The following is a 22596-nucleotide window of genomic DNA, read 5'->3' as shown; positions in this document are numbered from 1 at the left end:
ATGAATAGAAATTTGACCTGTTTTTGTAGCTTGAGAATGATTCAATAGAAAGTGAGGGGGAGCCGAGTTTGCCACCTCAAAATATGCCTTTTTTTTAAAAAATATATATATTTTATTGTTTTTTTACAGAGAGGAAGGGAGAGAGATAGAGAGTTAGAAACATCAACGAGACAGAAACATGGATCAGCTGCCTCCCGCACATCTCCCACTGGGGATGTGCCCGCAATCCAGGCACATGCCCTTGACCGGAATCGAACCCGGGACCCTTTAGTCCGCAGGCCGACGCTCTATCCACTGAGCCAAACCAGTTTCGGCCAAAATATGCCTTTTTAGGATCTTGTTTTAAGCTTGTTATTGTTAAGAAACAAGAGACTCAAGAAGAATCCTTTAGTTCCCTGATTACCTGTTTAAAGGAATTAATAGAGAAAGAACTGCTCCTGCCCTAACCGGTTTGGTTCAGTGGATAGAGCGTCGGCCTGCGGACTGAAGGGTCCCAGGTTCGATTCTGGCCAAGGGCATGTGCCTTGGTTGCGGGCACATCCCCAGTGGGGGGTGTGCGGGAGGCAGCTGGTCAATGTTTCTCTCTCATCGATGTTTCTCTCTATTCCTCTCCCTTCCTCTCTGTAAAAAATCAATAAAAATATTTTTTAAAAAATAGAGAAAGAACTGCTCCTTAGCACAAGATGAACTGAATGTGGCAGACAGGGAGGAACCAAGCAAAGTTGTTTTGTTAGACACCCCTCTGAGTGGCCCAGCAAGAATTTGCCAAATGTTTGCTGCTTCTCGTGTATCTGTGTATTGCCTGCTTCCCCTTTGAAGTCCAAACCACTACCCCCCTTTCTTCTTAGCTCAAGATGGCATATAAGCCTTAACTGCCCTATTTGTCTTTGGGTCCCATATTGTTATGGAACCCCTGTCTGTACATAGTAAGTTCTCCTGTAACCTGTCTCACGTCAATTTGATAATTAGACCAGCCAGAAGAACTAAGAGGGAAAAGAGGACAAATTCTCCCCTCCCCTTTAAAAGGAAGGATTGAAAATGCTTGGGAGACAGAAAATCAAGGTGACAGGTCATGGAATTAGACATAGGATGAGGCACAATGGAAGGATTAGTGTTAAAAAGGAAGATAAATATTTTTTATCTTAAGTTGGGCATTTCAAGGGAAGTTAAGGGTTCAAAACAGGGGCTCTGGAGTCTGGAAGCTGCTATGTGCTCACCAAAACTAGGAAGAGAGAAAGAGGACCACAGACAGCCAGACATCAATAGAGAGTGGCAAGGGGGTCGCCAGGGTGGCAGTGGTGCAGCAGCAGCCTGTCCAGCAGTGTGGGAGATAGAGAGGGCTCTTGGGAAAATGGAATTGATAGATTCTCTACAAGGTTGAGTACCTGAGAAAAAGAATTATGACAGGCAGATAGACAAATGGAGAAAAATCAAGATTGTGTACACAGCTAACCATGCAAATAGTTAATACATGTTAGGTGCTGTTCTAAGTGCTTTCATATGTATATAACTTATTAAACCTTCTCATTTTATAGAAGAGGAAACTGAAGTGCAGAGAGATGAAGTCACAGCCTCAAAATCACAGCTCGAGTAAGTGGCAAAGCAAAGATCTGATTGAGGGTCTGGCTCCAGGGTCCCTACCCTTAACCACTAGAATATGCCGACTCTCCAGGAAAAGGGGATAGGACTGAAAAAATAAAAAGTTGTTAAGAAAGAAATGCTCTTGTTATATGATCATTTTTATTAGCAATAATTACATAAATGTTGACAATTATTTTTATGAAAACTATGATATAGATTGACAAGAGGGCAGATGGGAGTCTCAGTGGTTAAGCTTTCAGCTTAACATAAAAGATAATACACTCTAGGCCCTGGCTGGGTAGCTCAGTTGATTAGAGTGTTGTCCGAATATGCCAAGGTTGTGGGTTTGAGCCCTAGTCAGGGCACATACAAAAAGCAACCAATGAATGCATAAATAAGTAGAACAACAAATCAATGTTTCTCTCTTTCTCTCCCTTCCTCCCTCTCTCTCAAATCATTAAAAAAAAAAAGATAATACAAAACATAATCAACATATCAGGAAATAATAATATTCAGTGTAAGAATATTATTTGAGAATGTGAAAGGAAAGCTGCAAAAATAATTGATAATGGTTGCTTTTGTGAAGGGGACTATAAGGTAAGTTGTGCAGAAGGAAGATGCTATTTTTCATTTTGTATTTTAAAGGTTTTTTTAAAAAATATATATTTTATCGATTTTTTACAGAGAGGAAGAGAGAGGGATAGAGAGTTAGAAACATCGATCAGCTGCCTCCTGCACACCTCCTACTGGGGATGTGCCCGCAACCCAGGTATATGCCCTTGACTGGAATCAAACCTGGGATCTTTCAGTCCACAGGCGGACGCTCTATCCACTGAGCCAAACCGGTTAGGGCTTAAAGGTTTTTGATATTTAAAAAACATTGTGAATATATTAATTTAATAGAAATAAAGGAGAATTCAGTTACCAGCAGGAGTGGCGTGGGGGCACTATGGGGCTCTGATTATTTTTTGCTTGGGGCCCCAAATTTATAGCTATTTGTTTCTAAATGAATACTTTATTGTTTACTTGTAATTGAAATTAAACTTCCACTACTAGATTGAGGTCTCTAGAGACTTTATAAGTGAATATTAGAGAAATTTCCTCCTCTATATTTAAAACCCAACAGAACACATCACTAGGCTTTTTTTTTTTTTAAGTTGAGGTAGAAGAATTAATTTTACTTGTTTTTAAGCCAATCTTGAAGTGGAAATTAAATTTGTAGTGAAGCCTGGTATGGCTCAGTGGTTGAGCATTGACCTATGAACCAGGAGTTTTCTAAATTCATTGAAGGTTAAAACAGTGGGTGTCTATGGTTATGCTTTTTTCTTTCATAACATATGTATGCCACTGTTGTTTTTAGTTCAGGGTGTGGTGTTTTTATTTTTATTTTTAAAATATATTTTATTGAATTTTTACAGAGAAGAAGGGAGAGGGACAGAGAGCCAGAAACATCAATGAGAGAGATCGATCAGCAGGGATGTGCCCGCAACCAAGGTACATGCCCCCGACCGGACTCGAACCCGGGACCCCTCAGTCCGCAGGCCGACACTCCATCCACTGAGCCAAACCGGTTCGGCCAGGTTGTGGTGTTTTTAAAGTCAACATTAAACTCTCCTTCCTAAGAAGGAAAAAAAAAATCTTCAAATTCAGGAGAGAAAATAGCAAATTATAAGATGGTTATTTATAATGTTATATATACATATATAATTGTATTGTATGAAAAGAACTAATTCAGTTAATTTAAGAAAATTTTTGAGGGGGAAACTATTTCATTATGGACTGCCAAGAGCTACAGTCACATTAAAACAGGTCTATTACTGCTTGTTCCTGAAACAGCCACTTCAAAAGAGATGGACTGCAAAACTACCTACATGTTAGGAACACCATGTACAACAGTCTTACTTGAAAAAGTCTGCAGAGTACTTAAAATTAAGGTGCCACGGTTTTATGCCTGTTGACATTACCTCTATTCTTAACCTACCACAGATGCAAAGGATGCTACCAACATGACCTTAAATAGTAACTGCACAGCCCCCAGAGCCAGGAAGGTGGCTGCACCTCCAGACACGGCCACATTCCTTTGGGATCTTCCAGCAGGAAGAGGGGAATCAACCTGCACAGCTTATTTAACATCTCTCTTTTTTTAAAAAAAATATATTTTATTGATTTTTTACAGAGAGGAAAGGAGAGGGATAGAGAGTTAGAAACATTGATGAGAGAGAAACATTGATCAGCTGCTTCCTGCACACCCCTTACTGGGGATGTGCCCGGGATGTGCCCGCAACCAAGGTACATGCTCTTGACCAGAATCGAACCTGGGACCTTTCAGTCCGCAGGCTGACGCTCTATCCACTGAGCCAAACCGGTTACGGCAGCATCTTTTAAACTTGCTTATGAATAGCAGTCAGGGCTACTAATTTAGTCATGCTTAGGAAGACAAGGCCTTGTACTGCCTGGTTTGCAGGCTGAGTTTATCTAATCCTTGCAGGATGTATTATCAGCTCCCTTTTGCGGATGATAAAACGGAGGCTCAGAGGTGGCCCAGCCAGTTCTTGGTACAGTTAAAAATTGCAAGTACCTGGCTCTGAAAGCTCAGGCTTCCATCACTAGTTTTTTTGTACCTCGGGGCACAGTCTACAAATCCCCAGGTTATTAAGACTTGTGTTCTCTTTCTCTGCAAGGCCAACATTGATATAGTCACGGAATTCTCCTATGTTGGCACCGATTTGGTCAAAAGAGCACAGGATTCAAGGTCAGGAGGCTGGAATCCTACCTCCAGTTCTGTCTCCGGCCCAGTGTTCCCTGGTAAGAGTTTTCCGATTTTGTGAACCCCAGTTTCTGTCAAAGGCTAAGAGGCCTCAGAGTCCCAGCCTGCTCAAACATTATGTAGATTTCATACCTTCCCTTTCCCTGGAAGCTGCCTGGCTCTTCCCACAGGATGGAAACTCTGGGTGAGTTAGTGAGAGGTGGGGCCAAAGTGCCAGCTGCAGCCAATGACGGAGCTCACTGAAGTCCCGGTGAGAGGTTTGGCTTTTCATGAATTGCCGGCTGCCACCATGCAGAATTGCCACACTGGCCTAATACTGTTTATGCTGTTTACACTTTTAAAAAATTATTTTTTAAAATTTTTATTATTATTAGAAATTCTTTTTAGAGTCAACTCTCTTCATTTCTATGGCTGAGTAGGGCCCGCTCCATTACTTCTCTTCCTCTAATTGCTGTTCCTCCTAAGTCTCTGCCTCCTGAACTGCCCAGCCAGTCACTTCCTTGCCAAAGACTCTGTCTGGAAGCCACTGAGCCAAGTGCAGATCACACAGGTGGGTTCTGATTCCAGTCCCAGTTTTGCCCCTTCAGCTTTGCTGTGAAGCTTTGAGCAAGTTATTTAACCTGTCCGGACTTCACTTTCCTCATTTCTAAAATGAGTAGGTACAGTAATGCTGATTTAAAAGTGTTAAGATAGGATACGGGCCTCAACGTCTGGGCAGTTCCTAATGAATACTTGTTAAATGTTAAACTCTATCACAGTATTTTGCAGAAGCAGCTGTAACAGGATGAGCTAGACAGGGTAAGTTAACTGCAAAGGAGAAACCAACATGTAGTTAACCAAATAGTGTATATAAGCAACGGCTAAGCCTCCCTTGGGGAGACAGAGCAGAGCTTTGGATGTGAATTCCTTATCTCCTTTGCTTGCTGCAAGTAAATTAAACTGCCTAGCCACAACCATCCCTAGTTCTTGAACAGAACACCCCAATCAGCGAACTCAAGGGATTGGGTAACAATAGGGCTTGGGGCAAAGTTCTTCCGAACAGAAATCCTTCTTAAAAAAAATAATTATTGCTTTTTTTACAGAGAGGAAGGGAGAGGGATAGAGAGTTAGAAACATCAGTGAGAGAGAAACATGGATCAGCTGCCTCCTGCACACCCCCTACTGGGGATGTGCCGCAACCAAGGTACATGCCCTTGACCAGAACGGAACCTGGGACCCTTCAGTCCACAGGCCGAGGCTCTATCCACTGAGCCAAACCGGCCAGGGCCAGAAATCCTTCTTGCGGAAGTGGCCGGGAGAAGAATATTTGGGTAGGGAGAAAAATTAGGGGCACCCCTCTCTGCTTTCTGAATGCAACAAGCAATTATTGGGGACCCCCTTTTTAGAAAGGCCAGGTGAGAGAACACAGCGAAGCAAACTGAGTCCCTGGGCCGCGGATGCGCTCTCTGAGGATGAGGGAGGAGAGGCTGTACAATAGACTAATACCGAGCGGTGTGAGCCCAGGGCTCTCGCTGGATCCCCCCCAGCGCCCGGGAAATCAGGGCGGCACAGCCCAGTGCGGATCCGAGGAAGCCTGGGTAGAGACGACTTTCCCGAGAGTTGGCAGTGAGGAAGGAAGAGGGATTCAGGGACGGGGGTCTCGTGGCGATCCCCGTAGGCGCGAGGCAGAGCGCGGACCGGCCCCGGAGGTCCCCCCGGCGTCGGTGAGCTCAGGACCGGGGAATCTGCTTTGTTGGCGTCGGCAGCCAGCACGCTCGCGGGAGCCAGGGAACCGAGGGCGCACAGCCCGCCGGCCCCCCGTTGGCGGACTTCGGAGCCTGATGCCACACCGGGAAGTGACAGCTGCCGCCAGCGGCCTGACGCCAGCGGAAGTGCTCGCCCAGGCCGAGCCTGCTCCGCCGCCCGACGCCCGGGAAGGGGCGGGAGTGGGCTGGGCCGGGCCGGGGCGGGGCGGATAGGGGGCGGGGCTCGAGGGGGCGGGCGGGGCGGGGCCTGCGGCGGCGGTGGGTTTTGCACGGGTTGTTTTCACCCGGGCCCTGGTACCTGACGCACAGCTGGGGGAGGACTACCTGCGGTGGAGGTTTGAGGGTGTGCGGAGGGGTGCTCGAGGCCCGGGGAGCGAGGACTGTCGGAGGGGAGCTGGGAGCCAGCCAGGGCGCCGTGGTGCTCGGCCGCCGCGATGTCAGCGCAGTGCTGTGCGGGCCAGGTGAGCTGGGCTGGGTGCCGCGCGGGGTCGACGGATCGCGCGGTGGGGCCGGGAGCCTAGGCACCGCGCCGGCTTCCCTGGGTGTGCACCCGAGCTCCGAGGTGGAACATGGTGCGGATGGTGGATCGCCCGGGGCAGACCCCGCGCCGCCTGGGTGACTGCGCCGGGCCTGAGCGTGGCGCGGGGCAGGCGGGGAAACCCAGTGTCGCGCGGGCGGGCAGGGACGCGGGGAAGCCCGAGGGTCTACCCCGAGGTCTCCCCGTCCGGCCCTCAGGACTTCGCTGGGAAGCGGTGGGCAGGGCTTGGAGGAAGAACCCTATTGCTCCTGGAGGGTGTCATCTCCTCCCAGGACACAAATGAGCTCACCCAGGGAAAGACGCGGGTTTGGGCACCATCTCCTTTCCCAAGCTCTGAACAAAACTCGGGTCCTAGGGCGCATGCAGGTTGCGTTTGGCATTTTGCCAGTCTAGAGCATTGGCTCCGTACCTTCGGGAACGTCCCCAAGCCCGGATTCCGAACTACAGCGCTCAGGTCTAGGCGCAGGGAAGGCGAAGCCCTGCCTCCTGCGTTTCCCGACCCAACGCCGGCGGGGCGCCACCCCGGCTGCCTGGGTAGAGCTAGAGCCTCCCCACCCGGGTTGAAACTGAACTTGCCCGAGCCTGTTTTGTAACTCTCATTTGTTAAACTCCTGGTGTCTTAAAACATATGCCCCTTTGGAATAGGCGTCTCCTCCCGGTAGTGCATCACGGCAGAATAATAGGTTTTAGCCCTTTCATGTTAATTTCTCGCTCATTCCTGCAGTTAGAAAAAAAAGAAATAGGCAAAGCCCTCCCGGTGCCGGTCTTCCTCCTCCCAGCCCGTACTGATTATTAGCATGGTTGTTTCCACAAAAGAATCTTAACTCTGGGGGCATTCAGGGTCAGAGATGTTCTTGCTTCCTAACACATTCAGCTTTTGACAAGCGAGGCCAGCCCCTAAGTGATGGAGAGGTTAAATTGTTACTGGTTTCGGAAACCTTCTAATTGTACTATATACTGGCCGATAATCCGACTTCTTTGGAGTGGCGCCTGGAGTTATGGCTCGGTTTTTGAGGTCTCATACTGCACTTGGCATGCATTCAAGCTGGCGTTCAGAGATGAGAAAATTGAGGTTTTAAACGTGAGGTGAATGTCTAGCTCTGAGTCATGTAAGGAGAGAGAGGATGCTTCCCATTTTTCCGGGGCTTCCCAGACCAACGTGGACCTGAAAAAGCTGTTTTCTGAATGTTCTGAATCTCAAGAAAGCTTTGCGAATCTTTTATTGTTGTTTTGAGATGCTATCCAATTTGATGCAATACTTTTCATTCATAGTAATTACTTCGCAGATATTTTGGGGGCATCGCCACCAGTTCTTTGAAAGCCCCGTGAATCTTTCTGTCAGTCCAAGTAGCTAAGTGAGAGATCTGAAAATTATCACCAGTACTCAGGTGGGCCCTGTAAAAGGATTATTGGTATAGCTGATCTTGTGGCAGAATTTAATGACTTCTTTCTAAAATCCCCCTGTCAGGACTTTGGAAAGAACCCAATCCTGGCCATTCATCACAGAAAAGTTACCTTCTGCTTTCTTGGGACTGCTTGAGACATCACTACGGTGGGTCTCAAGGCAGTGAGGGGGTGATGACGCTGTGACTTCATTCGTATGAAGTGACTAATGAGCTTGCATTTAAAAAACTCAGAGACCAGTAGAAACTTAGCTGTTTGTTTGAGCACCTAGGAACTGTTTTTACTCACAGCACTTCTGACATCAAGTGTATGGGGTTGGTTGGAATGCCCTCCCCTCCCACCCCCCCTTACACTAAAAGGTGGCAGTTTGATTCCCGGTCAAGACACATACTCAGGTTGTGAGTTCCATTCTCACTCTGGGCCCATGCGGAAGGCAACTGATCAGTGTTTTCTCTCTTTCTCCCTTCCTCTCTAAAAATCAATAAAAATGAATGAATGAATGAATGAATGAATAAATAAATAAATAGGGTCCCCACTTACCCCAGGCAACCAATTACTCAATTCTCTGGACACCAACTGGATGCCCAACAATTCAATTCAATTCTGACACTAACCATCTGGAATTAGGAGTCAGTATTCCACAGGTTAAGGGCTTAGTTCCACAGGACTGGGCCCTTCCATCCCCCACCCCCATTTCAGCTACCATTCACAAGTCCTGGGCCTCCCCTATGGGGGATGAAGACCAAATATATATGTCTTTTTATATCACAGTAAGCAGCACCAGCTATGTGCAAGGAGCTGGAGATGTGGCAGTGAGCCAGATAAACGTCCCTGCCCTCAGTGGTCATCACAGGTGGTGGGGAGTGCACGGCGTGGGAATGAGAGATTCGGTGTTTGGCCTGAGTAATTGGATAGATGATGGTGTCATTTATTGAGATGAATAGGAGGCTGATAGGTAAGAGGACATTTGGCAGGAAAAACCCATAGTGTTTTTTGTTGGTTTTTTTTTGGCTCTGCTACATTTTTATTTATTTATTTATTTATTTATTTTGATTTTTAGAGAGGGAGGGAAAGAGAGAGAGAAACATCAATCCGTGGCCTCCTCTACCCACCCCTACGGAATCAAACCCGCCACCTTTCAGTGTATGGGACGATGCTCCAACCAACTGAGCCACACTGGCCCGGGTTTTGCTACATTTGAGATGCCTATAAAAAACTAAATATCCAAATCAGGAACAATGTGTAACCCAGAAAAGAGCCTGGGCTTTGGACTCAAGTCTGGGTTTGATTTGCGAAGTCTGGACAATGAGGGCTGGTGTGACTGCATGTGTTACTTATTCCCTTTTAACCTCAGTTTTCCTCAGCTGTAGAATGGGTGTGATAATACTTCTTAGGGTTATGAGGATTTCATGTGATAACAGTCTCTAGTACAAGGTTTGGCACAGAGTAAGGAACTCCCCAAATCTTAGTTTGTTAGTGGCCATTGTCCTGGATAGTCTTCAGTTCATCTTATTTATTTATTTAAAAAATATTTTTATTGATTTCAGAGATGAAGGGAGAAAGAGAGAGATAGAAACATCAATGATGGCCGAAACCAGTTTGGCTCGGTGGATAGAGCGTCGGCCTGCGGACTGAGGGGGTCCCAGGTTCGATTCTGGTCAAGGGCATGTACCTGGGTTGCGGGCACATCCCCAGTAGGACATGTGCAGGAGGCAGCTGATCGATGTTTCTCTCTCATCGATGTTTCTAGATCTCTATCTCTCTCCCTTCCTCTCTGTAAAAAATCAATAAAATATATTTTAAAAAAAATAAAAAAAAAAGAAAACACTTGGTAAGATGCAGCATGGTGTTCTACTCAACAGTAGAAACAAAGGTTGTCCTTTAAAAAAAAAAAAAAGAAACATCAATGATTAGAGAGAATCATTGATCAGCTGCCTCTGCATGCCTCACACTGGGGATCAAGCCCACAACCTGGCATGTGCCCTGACAGGAATCAAACCATGACCTCCTGGTTCCTAGGTCGATGCTCAACCACTAAGCCATGCCAGCCTGGCTTATTTTATTTATCATCTTATTTTATTTTTTCATTGACTTTGATATACACTTAGGCTTTGATTAGGCTTTTGGTTAATGGATGCTAATGGAAGCAGACATTAGAGGAGAGAGATCACTCAACACGTTCTGGGTACCCAGCACCCAGGTAGGCCTCTGGGAACTGGATGTTGAACCAAGACCTTGCTTGCTCTCTTGGAACTTATGGGGTAATTGGGGGATGCAAGTGTGGGGGAAGCTAGCTACAGAAAACGACAGTACATACTGTCATAGGGGAAGTGAGAGGTATAATTGAGAAATTCTAGACAGTCCTTCCAAGGCAAATCAAGAATAAGGCTTGGCAGGGCTTACTCTAGCCAAGTGTAAACAGTATTGGTAATAAGAACAATAGCTTACGTCTATTTCATGCCTGCAGTGTGCTGTCTGTTTTTATCTACATTGTGTCATTCATTCTTCACAACACACCTAAAAGGTGGGCAATGTTTTAATTAGCCTCCTTCTGCAGCAAGACAAAGACATTCACTTGACCGATTTTTTTTAATATATATTTTATTGATTTTTTACAGAGAGGAAGGGAGAGGGATAGAGAGTTAGAAACATCGATGAGAGAGAAACATCGATCAGCTGCCTCCTGCATACCCCCCACTGGGGATGTGCCCGCAACCAAGGTACATGCCCTTGACCGGAATCGAACCCGGGACCCTTGAGTCCGCAGGCCGACGCTCTATCCACTGAGCCAAACCGGTTCTGGCTTGACTGATTTTTAATGGTGGAGCAAAGCCTTGAACACCGGTCCACCTGAGAGTTGGAGCACTTGGCTACTATCCTGATTATTCTTACTATAGTTTACATAAATGATAATGAGTGTCACTTGCTCATTGTCGCTGATAGTGGACCTACCTCAGTTTTACACAGTGATTAGGCTGTTTTGTTAGATATTGGTGGTTGCCAGTAGTTATGGGTGGACGAAGTTTAGCTTCTTTCTCATGACCTGCTCCAAGTTATAAAGAAAGCAGGTCTCAGACCAAATTCTGCCACACATGCAGACGTAATTGGCAGGCAGCAGCCTGACCCGAGACCTCATGAAGTCCCAGCCCTTTGCCCTCCTTGGTACACTGACACACAAGTTGCCTGTTCAGCTGAGGCAGGTGGGACACATTCTAGTGGGAGAACTTGACTGAGACTGCCAATCAGCAGGACCACATGGACGGATCAAGTCCGTGCTGCCATTCTCAGGCTGATGACTCAGTCTGCCCTCATAGCCAGTTCAGAAAGAATAGGAATGCCCAGGGCCCAGTGATGGCGAACCTATGACGCGCGTGTCAGAGGTGACACGCGAACTCAGTTTTTTTGGTTGATTTTTCCTTGTTAAATGGCATTTAAATATATAAAATAAATATCAAAAATATAAGTCTTGTTTTACTATGGTTGCAAATATCAAAAAATTTCTATATGTGACACAGCACCAGAGTTAAGTTAGGGTTTTTCAAAATGCTGACACGCCGAGCTCAGAAGGTTCGCCATCACTGGCCCAGGCTAAGGTATTTCCAGTTGGATCATATTACTTGATCACTGAGATTTTCCCCAATGAAAGCCCATTTCCAATGTTTGTTATGTTAATTAACAAAGCCACAAATGCCACCTGGGACTACCCATTGTCCAAGATAAATAAAGCCAGGCTTTAAAGCACTGAAACATATTTTATTCACTGGTAGAAGGGGAAAAAGCCTCGCTCCATTTTGACTTCCATGGAGGTGACTGAGAGTTTTAAAGAGAGAATGAGGGAGTGCAGAGGACAAGCAAGTGGGGGCTCGAGTAGTATGAGGGAAGCGTGAAGTTTCAAAGGCTTGGGCAGTGTACACATGATTAGGCCAGCTGTGTCTGCTAGCAGGCAAGTTAGGATTCTCTCCTTCCACAGAGACTGGGAGATTAATCCTACCCGCTTGATGATTACATTTCAAAGGCACGGCTTTTGGGTTCTTGAGAAAGGCACTCCTGCACTGTAGGAATACATTTCGTACATGTCAAAGGGACAGGGAGGGAGTCACAGTTGTAAGCCCCTTTTAATAAATGCTTTAAGAAAGGGAGGCCTGCCCTACGTGTTGACTAGAACAAACAGTAAGTTTCTTTTGACAGCTCCGAGCTTTTCCAGACAAGAACTCAAAAGGCAAAAGGTGGCTGGGTCATCCCAGGATGCAGCCTTAGGCTGCTAGAGGCCACGGTAAAGTTTGGTCAAGTCTCTTCACGCAGGGGTTTGGGCGGAGTTGCTATGTGCCAAGAGTTCTCGAAGATTCCACTGGTTAACAGACCCTGGGTCATTCAAGTTCGTGGTACCTGAAGCTCATGCAGGAGACGGCTTTGAGGGTGGCCTGAGTTACTATTAAATGTTAGCTGGAATGGGTTTTCCTCATCAAGGCAACTGTCCACCTCTCGACTGTTGCTTAAAATACACACACACACACACACACACACACACACACACAATCCATGGAGACTTCTTTAAAGATTAAAAATTACACACCACACAAGAGTAAAGCTTTCCCTGAATTGTCTTTCCTTCTCTATAACACCCAAATCTCTACTTCTAAGGCCAGCCAGCCTCAAGAAGCATTTGCTCAGCAAGGTCTTTCCTTTGTTTTGAAAGTTCTCCTGGAACTTGCACTTAGACCTGTGCACACCACCTCGTACTTGCTCCTCTGAAGCACTGGAGTTGTTTCATGCTTACTGCATGTATGTATTTCCTCTCTCCTAGACAGAGTACACACTGTGGCCTCCGTAAAGCCCCTGTCTGTGTTTTTGGTTACAAACTCTTTCCTCCTATAGCTCTTTGTTTATAGTGATTGGAAATATTAGGTCATCAGTATCTTATGTGTTGTTTCCACTCTTGGAAAGAATTCAGGGTGGACACAACAAAAAGTTCTCTCTTTCCATGACTGATGCTTTTTTTGAACAATTTAGGCTATTTGTGAAGGGGAAAAAAATCACATATCATCCAGAGGGAACCATGTTTTATATTCTATAATGCAATTATATTTAACACATATGATCTTACCTTGTACAATTGGGATTATGTTGTAGATGCTACATTCAATCCTGCTCCTTTTGCTGAATTTTTATGGGATGATCAAGGAAATTTTTTAACATGCACTAGCCAATCCTTTACAGCCATTAATGTTTTCTGGGCTTACAGTGAGGTAGTACCCCTCTCCCTTCAAACATGACCAATTTCTCCAGAGGTGTTATATAAAGTTTAATGTGTGAAAGTCAGTTTATAGGTTTATGTGTTAATAGGTTTGTGTGTTTCATTTCCCAAAAGGCTAAAAAATGATGAAGAAAATACCTAATTATATCTTCCTCCTTTTTTTAAAAAAATTAAGACTTTATTTTTATAATAGTTAGGTTTACAGAAAAATTGAGCATAGAAGTAAAGTTCCCCCATATACCCCGTCCCTACCTCCTAGCACACAGTTTTCCTATTATCCTCCTGCTTTAGTGTGGTGCATTTGTTATAGCTGATAAAGCAATATTGATATACTAGAGGCCAGGTGCATGAAATTCGTGCACTCGGGGGGGGGGGTCCCCCAGCCTGGCCTGTGCCCCTCTCACAATGCAGGAGCCCCACAATCAATCTCCCCAAAGAGGTGGCCGCACCCACCCATTCGGGGCTCCTTGATGGATTGCCCCAAAGAGGTAGGTCGGAGCCAGGGGTCCCGCCTCTGTGCCGCACAGAGCCACGGGACCCCCAGGCCTTGCCATGCCGAGCCCCGGGACCCGCCTCTGCATTGCGCACGCAGCATCAAGACCTCGCCCACCTGCATGTGCACACAGCCCCGCCCACCCGCGTGCACCTGCTGCGCACGCAGCCTCCTGGTGATCACTCATTGTGGCGTGAGGGTGTCATGGTGTGAGGGCGTGACGACCACATAGGCTTTTATTAATAGGATTCTTAACTAAAGCCCATAGTTTATATTAGGGTGACTCTTTATTTTTGTCAGTTACAGTTGATATTAAATATTATTTTATATTAGTTTCAGGTATACAGCATAGTGGTTACATACTTCCACCCTTTTTAGATGTCATCATCGACAATATATTTCAACTTTGATCTTTTTCTTTACAGTTACTTAGACGGAAAGTATAAGTCTAGATGGTGTTTGAGTCACTGTTTTCCTTCGGTATAAAGGTGCCCCATCTCTCTTTATTATAGTCAGTTTGAGTCCTGTGCTTCTTACCAGTATTGGCAGTTTTATTTTTCTATTCATTTTTATAAAACAGGCAAAATGCACACATAGTTGCTCTCCTACAATGGTGACTCGGCTGGTGTTGAACTGTTGAGCTGATGCAGAAAGAGTGGTTTGTAGAGGTCTTTGTGTAGTTAGCCAAGTTCAGGTTGTTGGAATGTTGAGTCTGTCACTGACCTTGAGAGAGTGAACATTGCCCTGTTAGGTGGAGCGTTCTCAAGAGATTGCTTTTTTTCAGGTTTGTTTTCTTGGGCTGCTTTATAGCTTTACCTGGGGAGCTGACAAATGGCTTTGGGCTGCAGCAAATCTGAGTGGGATGCCTTTGCTGGGAGGGCTGAGGAGGCACAACCTGTAGGGAGTGGAAGGCAGCCACTGACTCATCTCTCCTTATCTCTCACTGGTGAGCTGAAAGGCAACGCCCTCTTTTCTAGGCTTGCTGCTACCCATTTTCTGTGTAAATATAACCTGTAGATTCCCCACAGATAATGAGTATCTAGGAGTGAGTCAACTCTGAGCCATGGAAGCTTTTCAGTTTCCCCGCGTGTTTTCATGTAAATCTCATTTACTAGTAGAAGCCTCATTGTCTGCTCTGTTTCAGAGAGTACCTGGCCAGTGTGTCAGTGGTCAGGGTTGCCTCCGGCTCAAGACAGAACTCTGCATCCTTAGTTCTTGTCTTCTTGTAGGACGAATTCAAACAAGACACAACAAATAGCAGCAAAAGCAGGTGAGAATTTATTTGCAGAAAAGGAATACACTCAGATATAGACTGAGTGAGTAACTCAGCTGGCCAAAACCAAACCAAGTGCTAGGCTGGAGTGTCCCTAAGTAAGCCCCCCCCTCCTTTTTTTCTCAAACAAACAAACAAACAAACAAAACTTCAAGCTATATGTCTCCTTCATCCAGGTGTTATGCCACTGGTTAGACTACATTCTCGAGGGGCTCTGAATCTCCTCACATAAGAGTCTGTTGCCTTCATTGTCTCATTTTGGCTTGTCTCCACTCTCACTTATCCCCTCCAAACCCTAACTGCCTTACCCAGCTCATATCTTTCTAGCTGGCTACTCTAACAAAGTCATCTATGATACTTGGGCATTGAAAAGGAAGTCATCACATAAGCAGAACTAGCCATTGGACTCAATTCCATTTTATCCTTGGACAAAGCTGCTTTGCGTATTTTAATTTGTAATTATAAATAAAGATCCTGTGTTCTCTCAGTGCCTTGAGCAGCATTGTCAGTACATTTTCATTACATATTGCTGTTGTCAGTTCTAATTTAGGGTTGAGATTGGATGCTGAGAGCACTATCATCGTTACGGATCTAAGCCACTGGTTGTCCCTCACGATCAGGTTTTCCAGGTAGTCCAAAGTAAACCTTTGTGACCCTAGTTAAATGTATTTTAAAACATTCCTAATGGCGATATCCTCTTATCTTCTAGCTTGTGTATAAATGGTATTTTAAAATGTTTTAGGACATAATTTGAGAGTCATTGTAATGTGTGTGTAGGAAATTCAAATACTGATTGGTTTGATTACATAAAACATCTGTTTGAATTTTAAAGAAAACAGGATTTTACTTTTGGCTTTTCAAATGTAGTTTGCCTTGTGAGATTACAGTTGAGCTAATGTTTAAGGAAAGCAGCTGTTACAGAAAAACTTGGAGTGGGTTTTTATCACAGAATAAATTTCGAAACAATTTGTGGGTTTGAAGTAGGGTTACACTATATGGCGATTAGACAGCATTCCTCTCCCTCCCCTCATGAAAACTGTCTAGTCAAAACAAAAGGAGGAAAAACACACTCGGATCTGATTTGTGCAAAGATAACCAGGAGAGATGGAAAATCAGACTTCTGTTTACACGAGTTCTTTATGGGATTTATTTTCTGTTTGTTGTTGTTCTCATTGTATCTCAGTCATGTTATGGGGGCTGAGTCCCCTAATGTTCTGATCCTTAGTGTGTGTGATTCACCAAAATGGGGGAAGAATTCAGTCTTTTGTTCTTGACTCCATGCTCATTGAACTCTGGTGGCGGTCTCAGAAACAATGGCAGTGTTTTGTAACCATAGTAATGAAAATAGCATTCTCTAAGAATATGAGTTTTCTTTGGTTTGGTAGCATTATTCATAAGGATCCTAAGACATTGTCAACTTATTTCTTTTGCTGTTTGGGGGGCGGGGAGGGAAGGCATGTAACAACCCCTAAAGTGACATGTCCATTGATAAATATTCATTGGATGCCTAGCATAATAAAATCCAAAGGCAGCAGGAGGCCGACTTTTATGCTGCGGAGCAACTAGTCAATTGATGCTGGATTTCCTTAGTATAAGATTTCTTCTGGGGCAGAACTTCTTGGCAGACCCCATTGAGGTTTGTGTACCTCAGCTTTGGACCTTTTATGCCTGGGAAAGGGAAGGAAGCAGAGTGTCCCTTGGAGGAGACATTCCCCTGGGAGTAAATGAGCCTACATGGGGAGCATGTGGAGCGCTGAGTGCCTGGGAATGGGCTCCAGGGGTTCCATGCAGCCCTGCAGTGCACACACACACACACACACACACACACACACAGTTGTGTCTGGGTGTATTCTGAACACCTTTCTCTGGAAGAAGGTCCTTAACCCTTTCTCAGCTTCTCAAAGGCATTTTATGACTGCAGGAAAGACCCCAGAGGACACCCGATGTAAACAAAACAGAACAAAACAAACCCCAATGTAGAATGCAAAGAAGATAAATCATTTATTTGAGCAAAAAGAGTTGCAACCTGGGAAGCACAGATTCAGGTAGCAAATTAAATTGTGCTCTTATAGAACAAAGAAAGACAAGGTTTATAAAGGCAAAAATAGCAAGTGCAATTCCTCCATGCAAATGAAGGATTGCTGGCTAGGTTAAAAAGGATGGGTTAGTTGTAATATGCAAATGAGAGGTGAAAACTACAAGGAAGGAAGTAGAGTCGCATATACTAGTATGCCCATGCAGCAGTTGTCCAGGATGTTTATGTCTCAGCCTTGAGCTGAGTTTAGCAACAGGTCAGCAACTTAATAGCAGCTCTGAGAACTGAGGCCTGGGATGTTCATAGGCCCCACTTCTTTAATAGCTTCCCTGCTCTATTTTACCTGACTCTTTTAGCAATGTTTATTTCATTTTATTTTCTCCACTCAGTGGCATTGCAGGTGTGTCAGGGTTCAAATGCAGGAAACTGAGGCCACTCTAGTTATTTTAAGAAGAAGGGAATTTAATGTGGGGAATTAGCTGTTTAAGAAATAAAAGAACTAGAGGAGCAAGAACCAGGAGACTCCTGATTTTAAGAATACACCACTGTAGCAGTAATCCAGAAGTCTCGAAGTCAAAGCTGCTGAGGCCACCATGACTGCCTTTTGACGCCCACACAGCTGGTCGCTTAACGTGGACCTCCCTCCCCCAGTCCAGCCATTGTAAATGCCTGTCCTGTCCTTGCCTGGCAGCAGACACCAGGAGGGTGGCTCAGTGGGTAGAGCATCGGCCTGAGGATTGAAGGGTCCCAGGTTTGATTCTGGTCAAGGGCACATACCTTCCTCCATTGTAGGCCCGATCCCTGGCCGTGGTCAGGCGGGAGCAGGAGGCAACAAATCCATGTGTCTCTTTCACATCGATGTTTCTATCTTTTAATCTCTCTTCCTCCCTTCTACTTTCTCTAAAAATCAATAGAGCCCGAGCCAGTTTGGCTCAGTGGACAGAGTGTTGGCCTGCAGACTGAAGGGTCCCGGATTCGAATCCGGTCAAGGGCACATGATCACCAGTGGGGGGAGTGCAGGAGGATTTTCCAGGTGTATTTTTGCTGTTGAGTTCTAATTTACTTTTGTGATGATTAGAGAACACATTATGTATATATTAACTCTGTTTAAGCCTGTTGTTTTATGGCCCAGAATATGGTATTTCTTGGTGAATATTCCATGTGCCCTTGAAAAGAACATATATTCTACAATTAATTGGGTATTGTGTTCAGTTGGTTGCTGGTGTTTCTCAAATCTTCATTACTGTTTTTTTGGGGGGGCGGTTAATATCTAATTCTGCCAATTACTGAGAGAAGGGTATTAAATTTTCCAAATATGATTCTTTTTGTCTTTTTCTCCCACTAGTTATGTTAATTTTTGTTTAATATATTTTGAAGCTCATTTAGGATTGTTCTGTCTTCTTAATGATTGGTTCTCTTCTAAAATGATCCTTTTGGTCTCTGGTAATGCTCTTTGTCTTCAAGTCTTTGTCGGGTGGCCTTGCTACCTTTTTAATTTTCAACCCATCTGTAACTTACATTTAAAAGTGTCTGTTATAGTCCAGCTGGAGCGGTTCAGTTGGTTGAGTGTTCTGTGCACTGAAAGGTTGTTGGTTTGACTCCCTGTCTGGGCACAAATCTGTGGGTTCCATCCTGGGTCGGGCCACCAAAGGAGGGCAACTAACTGATTGATATTTCTCTCTCTTTCTCTCTCTCTCTCTCTCTCTCTCTCTCTCTCTCTCATAATATAATATAATATAATATAATATAATATAATATAGAGAGAATATGTGTCCTAAAAATCTTACTGTGCAAAATCACACACACAAAAAAACAGGCTTTGTGGGGAAAATGGGGTTGGGGCACAGCTTTCAAAAACTTTGTCAATAACATTAAAAAACCAAAGGAACCTAGTAAAAATGGCATTACAGTTTTACATGAAAAAGTTGGCACTTCACCTTGTAAAAGACCTGAAACTTGCTTGTAGAACTGGGTGTTGGAAGACTTTGCAGCTTGTGAATTGTGAAGTAGTGGAAGGAGGGTTATCTGACATTGGGTGGAAAGTTGTAACACCAGATGTGCTGCAGAGTGACTCATACAGAACACACTGGTTGAACTGAGGTGTGTGCATTTCATATTCCCATGCAGCTCAGTTCAGCTGGACGCAGTTTTCTGCCTTCAGTTAGTGTTTCTCACAAACAAATTGGCACATCCTGTTATGCTCGGACTGTCCCCTAACATGGTAGGGGGAGGAAAACGTTTTCCTTGACCCTCTTAGGGCCTCTGGCTGGGTTTGAAAATTAAACTGACAAAGACAGATCCACAGGAGAAAAGCATACAGTTATTTAATCTATAAGTTTAATGGGACTTGGGCACCCTCATTAGGAAATGAAGATCAAAAGAAATGGTGAAACCTACTTGCTTTTATATTAAACAAAGAAGCAGTTGTGGAAAAGTGACTAAACTATGTGGGGAGGTGAAAAAGGAAGATAAGAATTATTTTAACAAGGTCTGTTTGTATAGAATTCTCCTAGTCTCAACTTCTTGTCCTTGATAATGTCTTTCTTTCTGGTACCAGGAGGGCTCCCTTCATGTGGGAGCTGTATCTCCTTCTTTCAGGAAGAAAAAGGGCTCAGGGTGACCTTGCACCTGCTGTTTCTCAAATGCTTTTAAGTCAAAATAATCAACATGTCAAAGCAGCGTATTTTGGGGTGAGATGCCTGAACTCCTTCAATGTTAATCCTGTTGGAACAAATTTATGTTTTCAGAGCAAGCACTGCATAGCAGAACCAACTGTAGGATGAATAGCTCAGTGCTCTGGGTATTGCAGACCTCCTTCAGAAAGGCTGTCCCGTTAGCTGTGAGGGCAGAGCTGCCCCCACCCGCCTGGGACCAACTCTGGAAGGATCTTCTGCCCCTGCTACCCAATTGCTCTCAGATTTCTCATATCATAATAAGCCAACAACTCCAGAGACAGGAACTTCCTATCTTCAAAAGCACCTCCCAGCTCTACCTCATTTTTGGGAGCTCTGGTGTAATTCCTCTTTTTTTTTGGGTCTCCCGAGGCTGAAATGACTTTTCTGCTCATGTGTTGGAGAGGTTGCAGTTGTTCTGTATGGTAGTTAGAAGAGGCAGGCAGCCTCATGGTGGCTGGAGGCTGTGCTCCTGGGCCCTAGAGGCCCATAGTTGGATTGGAGGCTGCTGGTCCTGGTTTGGGGATCTCTTGTGTCTACCCAAACCACAAACTGAAAATTGAGACGTGCTGACAGAGGGGAATTGTGCCTCTGGGTAAGAGAAAGTTCAACTGGAAGCTCAAATCTTGGAATTTTCAGCACACTCAAATATGTCGTTTTTAAGGATAATGGTGAGGCTGTTTGAAATTAAACCATCTTGGGAAGTCTTTGGTGGGGAGTAAGCCAGAGAAAGTGTCCCTGCTGACTGTGAGGCTTCTGATGGGAGTGATACCTTATTCCTGGGGTGGGTTGCCATTCTCCGGTGGCGAATGTGAGAATCTGGGAGGTCACTCGGTCTTCTGGAGCTGGAAGGATCCTCCAGGGAGCAGCACGCCCGCCTTGTCATTGAGGAAGAGACAGGCCCCCAGGGATGGGGCCTCTTCCAAGGCCACAGCTCATCAGCATGTAGTGGGGGCACCCTGCTCCCCTGGCCTTTGCCGAGCCCCAGTGCCCAGGACACAGTTGACTCGGTAAATGTCAAGAGAGTGAATGGGTAGCTATTGGGGCTTTTTCTGAAGACATCTGCCGTCTTTGCAGAGCAGTTCAACAAAAAGCTCATGGCTGCAGATTTTAAACCTCATCTTTTGGTTGAAATCTCATCGTGTGTTTTTAACCTGTATTTTGCTGTAATAAAATCAATCTAAACCTTTTGTCTCTTCTGGTAAGCTCCCAAGCAATTGCTTAAAAACGTTTTTTTCCAGAAAGTTCTGCTCTGCCTGTGGATCAAACGATTTAACCGAAAGCAGTTTTAAAAGAATGTGCTTTCTTACCAAGTGAAGTCGTTTGTGAGCGTTGCAGGTTGCTGAGTAAGAGGTATTAGGCCATTTGGAAAATCTGGTTAACCAATGAGCCGCTCTATGCAAATTGTTATGCCCAGCAGTGGCTTCTGGCTGCAGGCTTTGAAAAGCATGAAGCGCTAAATTATTTCCTTATGATGGGGGGAGAGGCGGGATGAGAGTTGTCATGGGGTTGCATTTTCTTGGAAGCAAGAGGTTCAGCAGAACTGAGTCTCCAACGTTTTCCTGCTGTGGTGTGGCAGAAAGAAAGCAGGGCCCAGAGTGCGGGAGAAGGCTGATGCCTTCATTCCATTTGCCCCTCATTATGGGGAGTCTGAGGGTATTCCCAGATTTTTAAGGAGATGTCCCCTCCTCTCTTCCACTCAGCATTGCCCTTCCAGATATTTGTGAGACTTTGAGAGTAATAACAATCAGGTACTGTAAACAAAGCCCAGGGCTTCTGAAAAAAAAAAAAAAAAGAAAAAGTATCTACTAGTATTCTAGCCCCGCAGGTGTGGCTCAGTGGTTGAATGTCAACCTATGAACCAGGAGGTCACTTTTCCATTGCCGGTCACATTCCCCGGTTGCAGGATTGATTTTCAGGGGGGGAAAGGGAGTGCAGGAGGCAGCCCATCAATGATTCTCATCATTGATGTTTCTATTTCTCTCTCTTCCTTCCCTCTCTTCCTCTTTGAAATCAATAACAAAAAAAATATTTTTAAGAATCATCTATTCTGTAGGTTTATTATTAGAAGAGAGAAAGAAAAAGCTACACACTTGTTCAGCTGTGGCATTTGGGAAGAATGTGTGCGGGGCAGTGCTGTTGGTGTTTTGGATGGGGCAGTTTGTTCCTCTGCGGGAGTCCTGGGAGAGCTGATAGTTAGCATGCGTGCTAACCTTCAGGTATCAGTAGGTCTCATCAGTCTCTGAAAACACTGCCCCCACCTTCATGGCCAGCAATCTGCAAGGCCCCAGGGGCATGGGATGGTGCTGCCCAGATAAGAACCACTGTGGCCTTGATAATGTTTTCATACAGCTTAGAACTCCTGCCAAATGGTCTGAATCCCACTTCTAGTAGTTACATAGCTAGAGAGATGAAAAACAACACAAATAAGCAAGGCATATGATTCCACCACAGTACCACCTTGACACGTGGACTTTCAAAACTTAGCATAAAGATGTAGGCTGTACTTTGGATGAAGTTTAACTGTTGCTCACAAGTATATTAAGAGGTCGTGCTTAAGATAAGCTAAAGTTATATGTTTGGAAGGTTAGGAAAAAGCATGCTTTATAAGTGAGAGAATTCATTTAGTTCTGGTGTGCATTTTTAGGCTTTTTAAAATTGATAGTGTTGATGTAAGAAATGTTCAAATCTGTAGATAATTATTATGAGAGTTTATTTATTTAAAATTTTAATCCTCTCTGGATATGCTTTCATTGATTTTAGAGAGAGGAAGGGAGAGGGAGTGAGAGAAACATCTATGTGAGAGAGAAACATCGATCGGCTGCATCTGGTAC

At 44.8% G+C, this 22596-nt stretch overlaps 1 protein-coding gene across 1 annotated transcript in view; it reads left to right on the top strand.

The window, feature by feature from the left end:
- Positions 1-6388: 6388 nt before the first annotated feature.
- The window catches only part of SERINC5 (serine incorporator 5), a 91521-nt gene continuing 75313 nt past the window's right edge, over positions 6389-22596 (top strand). Inside the window, exon 1 of the mRNA XM_070411710.1 lies at positions 6389-6554. Coding sequence (XP_070267811.1) covers positions 6528-6554 — 27 coding nt within the window. The 5' untranslated portion in view covers positions 6389-6527. The remainder of the gene's footprint in view (positions 6555-22596) is intronic.

This window comes from Myotis yumanensis, unplaced genomic scaffold (assembly GCF_028538775.1).
Source record: "Myotis yumanensis isolate MYYU_CA2020_CCGP unplaced genomic scaffold, mMyoYum1.0.hap1 SCAF_4, whole genome shotgun sequence".
Lineage (NCBI taxonomy): Eukaryota > Metazoa > Chordata > Mammalia > Chiroptera > Vespertilionidae > Myotis > Myotis yumanensis.
The sequence above is the reverse complement of the archived record's forward strand: the minus strand, read 5'-3'. Positions and strand labels throughout refer to the sequence as shown.